Source organism: Homalodisca vitripennis, chromosome 6 (genome assembly GCF_021130785.1).
Source record: "Homalodisca vitripennis isolate AUS2020 chromosome 6, UT_GWSS_2.1, whole genome shotgun sequence".
Lineage (NCBI taxonomy): Eukaryota > Metazoa > Arthropoda > Insecta > Hemiptera > Cicadellidae > Homalodisca > Homalodisca vitripennis.
In genome coordinates, this window is record NC_060212.1 from 134,782,384 (window position 1) to 134,794,455 (window position 12,072).

The following is a 12,072-nucleotide window of genomic DNA, read 5'->3' on the forward strand; positions in this document are numbered from 1 at the left end:
ATAAATTTATTGTATATTTAAATAGGTTTAGTCAATTAAGAGCTAAAATAGTGGAACAATCACACCCTTCGTTTTCAAAATAAAAAAGTAAAAAACTATATCTAAATCCAAAAGTATTTGTTGTAAAACTACAAAACTTAACAATAACCTCTTCAAATGTTTTAAAGTTAACAATTTCAATAATGTATTGAACAGAGTTAATTTTAAATTATTTTCATCCACAAGAGCTTAAATCATTTGTTCCCTATTGTTTAACTAGTTAAACAGTTAACCATGTACTCACAAAGACAGACTCTATAATGTTTTATTATTATTGACCGATCATTATAGTAATGGATCCGTGGGCAAATAAACAGAGATAGTTGCAACAATATGGAATTACAATCTGGTTGCAGTGAATTTATCTGATTGTATGGACTGTGGAAAGGATCTATCATTGTTCCAACTCTCTGTCAACCTGTACTTCCTTAACTACTTACCTACATTACAAGTAGTATCCACAAAATACTGCAGTTTCTACAAAGTACTAATGTAGTCACCGACGTAAGGGTCAGCTGCAACCATTTCGCCATGCACCATAATATACCATGTTTTCAATTAAAGGAGCAGGTTCGCCCCTCTACGCATACTGTAAGATGATATTACGCACGAGGGGATATTAGTTGCGAAGGGAGCTGCTCGCTATGACGTCACTAGAATGTCACGTGGTGTCCTCTTTTCGCGCCTTCCCCTCGGCCGCCAAGGTCTCTGTTGTTCTGTTCTGTTCGGTTCTGAGTCTTTAGGGTTCCCTCCAGTCCCGCTTCTAGAAAGTTGGGAATATTGTGTTTGTTCCGTTATATTTATACGGTGGGAAGTAATGTTCAGTATTATAGACTGTACGCTGTGTGTAGTGTTGTCTTTATTTAAATTCCAAGTGTTGTGTCGAGGCGACGCTACTTTCGTCTATTGTGTCAGTGCAGTGTTTCGCTCCGAAGTGTGTTTCAAGCCGCACATAACCTCAATGTTGTGTCTCCGGCGGCGTCACGTGTAAGGTTCCCCTATCGACCCACAGCTGTCATCTGTTGAAAACTAACCTCACTCTCCTTTTACTGGGCTGATGCATTTGTCTCAGTATTCACAAACAGAACTTGATCAGGTAGGTCAAATGTGTATCATTTTAAGTTTTATAATATCTAAATTCCCGGTTTATCTTATGAATATTTTATAAATAATGATTATATATTGTGCTTATTGAGAAATATGTGAACATGTGGATTATATATAGTGCTACGATGTTCATAATAATGCTTTAAGTACAATGTAATAATGATTTGAAGGTTAGAATTAATTAACCCTTTTAATTACCTTTCATAAAATTTTTAGGTATATCAGATTCTTCATTATTAATCTTATTCCACACTCTACATCACATATTAACGGTGCAACGCGACAGTATACATTATAATTTTGTTTTAGGAAAGTAGAATTTTGCGGGGAACGGCGATGGTATCGATTACACATTAATTAAGTCAATATATATTGCAAAAATCTGATAAATTTGAAAAAAAAAAACTTTATTATGTAGTACATTATTACTATATTTTTCATTATATTGTAAAATAAAACACCAAAGTTTAAATAAAACTCAATTTGCCATTTTACTGTACTTTTTAATACTATATCGTGTAAAAAAATACTATAATTTTACAATACATAAACACGTTTATTTAATAAAGGAATAAATGTTTTACTGTACGTGTGGCCTTATTTCTGTGGGTTATAAATTAGTATACATATAATATATTAACTTGCCGGTTTATTTTGTATTAAGCCTCCACTATGTTTTCTCCACGCCATTATTTTGCTATATATTTAAGCAGTGAATTATACCAATATTGATATTAATCTGACTCCAATTATTGTTATATTCTAATGATATATGTAAATTATTAACTACAATAAATTACCTGTTGGGATTGAAGTTTTGCCACATCTTAATCAATGTTATTGGATTTGACACTTTTTTCAAACAGTTTCAAATCTGAATTTTTTTGAACCGTTCTTTATTTTAAGAGACGGAGTTTTATTAAACACAAAGGGGGTGGTTTGTTTGGAGCTCATTCAATTAGCACAATACACGTAAAATAATTATTAGTTTTACTTTTGTCTTAAAGACAATGTAATATGGAATTAAAAGTTAATTAAATTTTAAAATAAGAACAATCAAAAGATTTTTTAGACTTTGCCATGGTTAGTAATAAAGTAAACATGAATTGCTAAACAGCAAATAGGTAATGATTTGATTGCTGTATTAAAAATCCTGTATAAAACCAATATCCTAAAATATTACTTTATTAGAGTATAAGGGGGATCCAGTATGCATTAAATTTGCTAGGCGAACATTAGTTAGTTTTGAGGGAGAAGCGGAGGATAACCATAAAATAGCCTTTATCCCCTTCTTGACATTTATTTGTCTTTCGGTTGGTTTCACTTCCATGATCGCAATTTTGTATTTTCCTTATAATATTTGGATAAACAGAATTTCGGATAGATGACAAAAATCTATTCTTTGTACGACCCACATAATTATTTGATTGCTCTTAAATATTAGTAAATATCGAGTGTATCCGAAAACAGGTGCGAACATTCTTTACGGTCGTTTTTCTACTAAAATATACCACTAATACTGATTTGCAGTATACGTAATCAATTTCCAAAATGTTCACTCTAATGAAAAATAACGAATAATTATTGTTATAAAGCATCACCAGCACAGTATGTGATCGGTTATCGACCGAAAGAAAGTCGGCCACCCTCTAGAAGGCCTGGTAAAGGCGCGGCGCGTTACCTGCAAAGCGTCTCCCTTTCTTGTGTCCAAAGTTCATTATAAGTTTGCCAACTTGTTCTTGTGCCGTCATAAGATTGATGATATAATCTCACGAATGCTGTGCAAAAAGTTGAGTCTCAGCTCGGGACGGCTCGTCACTTATCGTGTTTTTATCCAATTCCGCGACACGATCCCTTCCAGACATCACAAACCCTTGATTTTCTCGAATGTAACAATTCAGTCGAAGCCTTTATAATGCCAAATGACGAGTACATGGTTAGTTTGTGTATTATTTGTAACGTGTAATAATGTACTATAGCAGCAACGTTTTGATGTATGCGCCCTCTGTAATGAAACTACATTGAGTTTTACCTTTGATTATATTAGTTACAATTTATACAAGAGATTCATACGGACGAAGTGTGCTGACGTCCGGGGAATTATATCAGTTACTCCTGAGGTCCGACACTTGAGGGCTACGTCACGTAACTTTGAATTTTACCGTTCAACATTTTACGTGCCCCAATTTATAGCACTGGATGAGTAACTGATCTCTCTTGTATAACCAAAACAATCACAATTTGTTGCCCTATTAGAGCAATGTTAAACTTCAGATACTTATACATCTTTTTTGTTTGTTTTAGAAAATTATGAGATGATTATCGTCTCATTTTAAAGATACGAACAGTACGTTTTTATTTTAATCTGTGTAATTTTCCAATATCTAAACCATAAAGTACAAAAAAGATTTAATTTTCTTTTATGAATTACAAATAAAATTATCGAAAAACTGGAAAGCGTTGGAATGGACGAACATTAATCATATCTTTAAAATGAAACGTCTCCTACAGTTATACAACTGAGAATGACATTGTAAAATAGTTTATAGTTTAACATTGCTCTTAAGGGCTAACATCAGAATGGCAACCGGTACAGCCCGCTATTCGATTTAGATATCGGGAATTAAATGAATGATCATCGATACAGCCCGCTATTCAATTTAGATATCGGGAATTAAATGAATGATCATCGGTACAGCCCGCTATTCGCTTTAGAAATCGGGAATCAAATTAATTGTGATCGGTACAGCCCGCTATTCAATTTAGATATCGGGAATTAAATTAATTGTGATCGGTACAGCCCGCTATTCAATTTAGCTATCGGGAATTAAATGAATGATCATCGGTACAGCCCGCTATTCGCTTTAGACATCGGGAATTAAATGAATTATGATCGGTACAGCCCGCTATTCAATTTAGATATCGGGAATTAAATGAATGATCATCGGTACAGCCCGCTATTCGCTTTAGACATCGGGAATTAAATGAATTATAATCGGTACAGCCCGCTATTCAATTTAGACATCGGGAATTAAATGAATGATCATCGGTACAGCCCGCTATTCGCTTTAGACATCGGGAATTAAATGAATTATGATCGGTACAGCCCGCTATTCAATTTAGATATCGGGAATTAAATGAATGATCATCGGTACAGCCCGCTATTCGCTTTAGAAATCGGGAATCAAATTAATTGTGATCGGTACAGCCCGCTATTCAATTTAGATATCGGGAATTAAATTAATCGTGATCGGTACAGCCCGATATTTAATTTAGCTATCCGGATATAATGAATGATCATCGGTACAGCCCGCTATTCGATTTAGACATCGGGAATTAAATGAATGATCATCGGTACAGCCCGCTATTCGATTTAGCTATCGGGAATTAAATGAATGATCATCGGTACAGCCCGCTATTCGCTTTAGACATCGGGAATTAAGTGAATGATCATCGGTACAGCCCGCTATTCGCTTTAGACATCGGGAATTAAATGAATGATCATCGGTACAGCCCGCTATTCGCTTTAGACATCGAGAATTAAATGAATTATAATCGGTACAGTCCGCTATTCAATTTAGACATCGGGAATTAAATGAATGATCATCGCGTCTAAGTTAAAAAATGCGTCGCCATGTTTTCAAAGTTAAACTATAGTCTGGATTTTATTAACGCAAGAGAAACCCGCCAGTAAATAGGCGGTTAGTCTAAATAGATGAGACCTATTATCCCTGGTGAGCTTCATACAACAGATGATGCTGCTGCATTGATCAGCTTTTCCGCATTAACGCCCCACCAGTAAAGCTCTGCGGAGTCGGATTTCGCAATAGCTAATAGTTCTATATAAATATGAGAATAACACAGGGGTGTAACTAGGGGAGGGGAGGAGGGGAATAGAAAACCCTCCTCAAAAAGCCCTAAAAATACAATAAAATATACGGAGCCCATACAGTAACCTAACTTGTTTGAAAAACAGTGTTGAATTTTTTGTACTTTGAATTAAGTTTATCAGATTTATTTTTGTTTATATTTATTCCATAACTTCGTCCCCGATGTTGTGATCTTCAATCAGATTCTCTCTCCCTCCTCCCACAAACCAAGGAACCAAGGTGGTAATTACGCCACTGCACTAATAATATGTCAGAATTCGAAAATGATTGTTTATATACGATACCTCAGGATGAAATTGTTGATATTATGATAATGCCTTTATTCTAGTAGCTGTTTTACTGGGATATGCTTCGAGTACATAGGCTACATACGAATAAGATTACAAGTGAACTATTGTCGTATTAAAACAACAGTTTTGACATCTCGATTATCACGTATAGGCTATCCAATGTTGGAATAGGTATTTCATGAGTCTCGCACTGTATACCGTAGCGATAGCCTAGGTTTTCAGTGAGCGGGATCAGTCCAGGCCCAGTCACACGAATCAAGCCGTGAAGAGCTTTGTGCGGTGGAGTTTCAGTGAATGGCAGGATTTGGGTGCCCGGCTCGCTGCACACAGCAAAGGCAGTCCATTCGACCGAAATGCGCCTACAATGCTGGATTATGTAATAAAATGGGACTGTTACCGCTTTGGTGAATAGCGGCTGATACATTCTGTGTCGGAGAGGTTTAACAATATTGTTTATCAATTTTACTCCTCATCCTTAGATCCTGTCTGACAGTTTTATTTTCAGGATTGTAATAATAACCAACGTAACATGTAGGGTATTTTAAATGTAAACACATTCTAAATGCGTGGAAACAATGGAAGGCCACACCTGCACCGTGCAGGTTAAAGGGCAACAATAGTTCTGAACTTCGAATCCTTTAAACCGCAAACGTTCACTCACAACGTAAACAAAGTTTCGAGTGGTCTTTGAAGTGGAACGTTGTCTGTGCACACCACACACCCGTGGTGTGGCGTACAGCTGCTAATGGTGTTCACTTGCTAGTTGACGACAAGTGCATTGCGTTGTAAAAGTGTGAACGTCATTTTGATGTGTACTGTAAAGCACAACTCATTTATTACATCTTCTTATTATAAAAGTTAGAAGTGGTCACTCACTCACTGATCTGAGTTATACTGAATTTTTCGACACGTTAGAAACGAAAGTTGACATGTGTATGGGTGTTGGGATCAATCAACAGGGAAATAAAAATATTTTCTTTGTATATGTTTTGTAAAGATGCAAAAAATTTTTATTGTTGTCTTCCTCCAAAGTAAACTAATAAAGTACGTACACAAAACTCTGTGAATATGTGAAGAGCGATCGAATTTTCATATATTTCCTTGCTCAAATCACGGGAACAAAAAACAACCAACTTTTAAAATTTGGAGTATTGACGGGGGAAAAATACTCTAAACCACGTGTCGTAACAGGTTTTTCTGAGGACGCATGAAAAATTTGAAATCTGTAGCTTATTTTATTCTCTAGATGCCCTGCAGGCAGATAGATTGACAGACAGTCATACAAAAAAAGCTGACTCGAAAATGACTCGTTCTTGTAGAATTGTTCTCCAAATATCTCGCCAGATTTTCGTTCATTAAATTGGGTTTCTTATCAGTGTTTAAGTAATCTAAATTTACCTTCCAAGTTACAAAAAATAGTTCTTGTATTGAGTTAGGCAACATATGTTAACATATCACATGTTTGAATCTCATATGGGTGTATTGTGTTTGTTTCAATTTGATTTATTATGCTCTTTTCTTTTTGCCATCATTGATACTTATAAGATCAAATTAAAATACTCGCTAACGTTCGGTCAAATCCCGTGGAGATCCATGCACCATCATTGAAACATGCACAATTTCGAGTCTATATGTCAGTTCGTTTTCGAGATGATTTGTGGGCAGACAGACAGACAGAAATGAACATTTTCCAGGTCCACGAGTGCTGGCCTTCGCTCAGGTTCAGTGATGTTACAAAAATACGTACAACGTAAGGCTTTAAGAACTCGGTTGATACTTACTGGTTCAATCAGAATATAGTAATTGTATTGTGTGTTTGTAATCAACTGTTGTTTGTAAACAATATTATGTCACAACACAATCATATGTTTAATTTAAGTACCATTTTAAATGTCTTTACGTTTATAGTATTGAAGGCATAGAGTAAGACTAACACCTTCACTGCGGCTCTAAACTGATGTTCTTGTTTTGTTTCAAGAGGCTACTTCCCATTAGTGCGTCTGTTGCAGTAAAAATATACTCTAATTGTGAATTTTAGCAAATATTAAATATGCAGTGTTTGAAAAAAATACTGTATAATTATTGCAACAGATTTAAGTAATTTTTTTAAATATATCTTATTTATTTTTGACTAAAGTAAACCTTTAAGACAACTCAACTATGGCACCAGAATTACCTTAAACCGTAATAAACCATAATGGCCAAAGGTATAAACTTTTTGACCGAAATAGTCTTCTCAAACCTGTGCACTTGTAAATACTCTTGATCTGGGCATGAACGCAAAATAATCAACTTTCGTTTCAATATGACATAGAGCCCCATTGTTTATTACATCATGAGTGTGTATACATTAGAATTCGTCCACGCTGGCCTAAAATATTTTAATTGTTACTGAAATTGTTTGTCATGAAAATTAGAAAACAATCGAATTATTTTATGGTACTTATAAAAACTGCTTAATTCTCTTACTTAAGGTTTCCAAAACACTGCTCTTTAAACTTAAATCTAAAATGGATCAGAAGATTTGAACATTTTTTGAGTGATTATCACCCAAAACTCAGGAGTATTTAGAATGTCATTGAAAAGGATTATATACGATGTCCCTGTTTTTAGTAGGAAATTGCGTACGAAGCCGACGGTAAGTGCCAGTATAATGTATTTTCGCTAATATTATCGTCAGCTGTTTCAGAGAAAGGTTAAGAAGCATTATTCAATCGTCTAATTTATCTTGGAAATTCGGTTGCCACATATTTATAAACAAATATTAATTTTCTCGACAGTAATTTCTTCACATGAGTATGAGCAATGACAACACTTCTTGGGTGTTAGTGAAATTGGAATATTGTGTGTTGAAAAAGAATTTTCTCTTCAATTACTTTTTAACGTAGTAAAATAAGTCTATTCAGACACTCCACCATTAGTATAAAAATGTGTGTCTTATTATCCAAAATTGGTTACACCAAATCTACTTTTCAATACTTTTTGTGTAATTAAATATTAAATAAAATTATTAATTCAGTTTGTATAAAAATAAGCGTATAATAGTAAGAATTTCTTGGACAATTCAGAAAATGGACAGAACCATCATTGTAACATAGTCCAAGTTAAATTTCTAACCTTTACTATAAATATTAATTAAACCGATAGTAGTGCACTATTAATGATATGAAGTCGTCGTTGCATTGTTACACAAGAGGATAGTGTATTGTCCCGTTTGTTCGATTGTGTATTTTCTCCCATCTCTCTGAGAGAGTGTTGTTGACAGACGAAAGGTTGCTGACCGGAAGTGACTTGTTGTACGGAAACATTGCGATTGTCGGCACGGAGCTAATCCCGCGGGTCGCTGAACAATGAGCGAGGTAAAGCGGGTCCATTCGGCTGATTGGAAACTGGGTCGAGAGCTTTTGGATTTCGAATAGGGAAATCTTGAATGTGTTATCCGGTTTAGTTTAACTGTCTGCCGTAAACCTTCGCTATTATTCTTTCACTCAGTCCATTTTGTCGTATTGTATGGACAGTTGCAAGCATTTGGCGGTATAGTCAGATGTAGTTACTAGTTAGTTATAGAAGGTCTGTACAAAATAAAAAATAGAACATAACGGTGCAAGTTCAATTTTTCGTAGTATATGAGGAACCAAGGGGACAGCCTGATTGCATCGTAGACCGACCCAGCCTTACCAACTGGATGCATCATGCCACTTAACGTCCTAAGGGGACAACGGTTAAAGGATATTTACTCACTAGACGTCACTTGGTAAACAATGACCAATGTATTAACTTTGTTTTTGGTTCTTGGTCAAAACTCACCTTTTTAATATTTTAACTACTCCATGCTTTATTAGTTTCTCCATCTATGTAATTTGCTTCTCTCAGCGCAAGAGGAATATTTTCTAACTGGTTTATACTGGTTTAACTGTAATGAATACTACACTATAAGAAATACAGGGTCAATGTTAAAATTGTGCCGTGTTTTGAATTCCGCATGCAGAAATCTGGTAGTTAAAGCTCTATCCACGAGGTAGCGTTAGCTGTGGCAGTTGTGAGAGAGCGCACCGTTGATTGACAGCTCGATGAAGCAATAAACTTACTGCTAGCCTTCCCATTCATCCCTTAGTCACTTGTCTTAGAGATTTCTAGAATGTTATGATTTCACACATCATTTTACTTGCTGCCACGATGTTTACAGCTCATGTCGAGTAAGATATTCTTAATTAATTATTATTTGCTTCATTGGCTCATTTGCATGGTATGGAACGTTTGCCTGAGTTTAGCCTGCGCCAAGGAATGTAAATTCAGTCGAGAGCGAGCGAGAATCGTAACGCTGGCAACGCCGTGGCCACCCCTTCCCCGCAAACTACATAAGAACTAAGAACTCCTCAACCTCATGTTCGGGGTTTGTCAGAACTGCTCGGCTCTGCCCCCACCCTTCTCTCAGAGATTGCTCATCAGCCCATCCGGGTGTCCCCTGAGGAGCTCGTCAAACCCACCTCTACCTTGCTTTTACTACACTCTACACGAGCTTTACCTTACTCACGCCGCTACACTGCGGATACGATTTGAACTACAAAATTTGATCGCGGGAATTTTGAAGCAAATGACGGAAATTGTCCCATAAAGCCTGCGCTTCGGGTACACTCTACACTATTTATAGCATAAACTAAATTCCAAGAGCCAATCATTCCTAACCGCAATTCTCGATACAATGATGTACAAGGGTAGCTTAATTAGATTTGGTGATTATCGTAACTAAAGGATTGACTTTGGTAGCCTACTCCTGCACTAACTGAAACAAAGAATTAAATAAATATGTTATACGGTATTCATATTATTACTGATTATTTAATATCTGACCTTCAAAGTGGGGCTTTTAAGCGCCCCACCGTCATTTGTGGGACAATGGGACTATAAACTTAGTGTAAAGCGGGACTGTACTGCCTAAAGCGGGACGTATGGTCATGTTATGTTTTATAATTTAAGTGATTTTAGAATTCTGTGGGATTTGAATAAACCCGTTGGTTTGCGATTCATTTATCCACTATTTCAAAATCAGTTTCACATAATTTCCACTTCATTATACTTTATGCATACAAACACGAACATCATTGCTAAATGTAAATTACAACTTTAACATGACTCATCAAAATTTGTTTTGTAGGTTTGATCAGCTACAAACACTGATTGAAATATTGTTTACCACAAGAATCGTGTAGTAAAATCAGGCCAATGTGACAGTAGCCGGCTTTTATAAAATGAACTTTAGTTTTTCCCCAAAATTACAATGTTAAACATAATGCAAAAATATATATTTTTTAATATTTTTATCTATAAACTGTAACAATGTTTGTGATATTATTCTGAATAACCCATAAAATTATCGAGAAAACCCAGAAAGTGTTTGGACGCTTATATCTTTAAAGTAACATCTCCCATTACGTTGCGATCGTAAGTAAAGGAAGTAAAACTGCATGAGCTTTAAAATTTTTCGTATGGGGAAAACTTTAAGGTCATTTTATTAAAGCCGCCTCTTAAATGTAGTACTGAAATGTAACCCGGTGATTACACTGAACTGTAAATCAAAGATATTAAATTGTATTTGACTGTTCATTTTGCAAAAACTTGAATACTGTGTGAGTTCACACGTGGTTGCGCTTGATGACATACACAAGTCGTGTATTTTTGCTTTTTTGTGTACTCGAACCAGCTCAGTTATAAAATTAAAAGATATATCACGTACAGCTAACACGAAATGCATTTCGATTAATCAAAATCGCAACAATATCAAATTCGACGTAACAATATTGTTCCTGTTACCAACCGACGTTACAGATGGAACAGATGTAATGACAATAATCAATCCAGGCGAAGACAGCCTGATCCTGTTTAGTAGATTAATTAGTAGCGTCTCCGTCAACTGGGATTAGGATGAGATGTGATGTGACAGTAATCTAGTTTTGATCTATAAGTGGATGACGTCAGGAATGCCTAATCAACTGTTACGCTGCCGTATATTGTAAAGGGAGATTATAAGTTCGGTTTTGTCAACTGAAGTGATGTTCTTGTGTAAGTTATACCCAACCGAGCAGACGTTTGTGAGTTTAATTGATGCAATGCTCAGTTGTGTACTTATAAGTCTATGAGAGCGTGAAGTAACTTTCGTTCCCACCAGTATTCCTCTCTACCCCAAAGTTTCGCACGTTTTCACTTCACTTTCAGGAACAAGTTTTCCAGGAGTTTCTCGTTTTAAGACCTACTTTTCCACAATTATTTGTAGAGATATTAGGGATTTTTAAGGGATTGATAAAAGGATGGCGGGGTTGGCTGCGTCAGAACCGATGTCAACTCAAGTGGTGTTTCTCGTGTAAGTTATATTCCGCCGTTTCTCGATCAGACATTTGTGAGTTTAATATTGATGAAATGTTCAGGTTTGCAGTTGTAAATGTACCAGAGCTTGAAGTAACTTTCGTTCCCACCCCTTTACCCCAAAGTTTTCACTTCACTACCAGGAACGAGTTTTCCAGGAATCTCTCGTGTTTGGTGAGATCCTTTCTCAGAATCACTTGTTGAAATGTTTGTATTGCATAGCTTTCGTTATTAATTGATTGGATAGCGAGGGAGCGCTTTTACAAGCGACGCGACTGTGGTAGAACATTAATTTCTGATACCTAGAATCTATAATTACATGCAATCTAAACTACATAGGATGCATTTACAGTTTTGGAGAATCTGATCGGCGTTCAGTGAGCGGT

At 35.9% G+C, this 12,072-nt stretch overlaps 1 protein-coding gene across 2 annotated transcripts in view; it reads left to right on the plus strand.

Annotated features, from left to right (window-relative positions):
- Positions 1 to 771: 771 nt before the first annotated feature.
- LOC124364938 (RNA pseudouridylate synthase domain-containing protein 2-like) overlaps positions 772 to 12,072 on the plus strand; it is a 159,769-nt gene continuing 148,468 nt past the window's right edge. The window contains exon 1 of one of the 2 annotated variants that reach the window (XM_046820767.1): positions 772 to 1,135. In XM_046820767.1, the coding sequence (XP_046676723.1) occupies positions 1,097 to 1,135 (39 nt within the window). In that variant the 5' untranslated portion in view covers positions 772 to 1,096. The remainder of the gene's footprint in view (positions 1,136 to 12,072) is intronic. The other variant, XM_046820766.1, reaches the window with a different exon arrangement.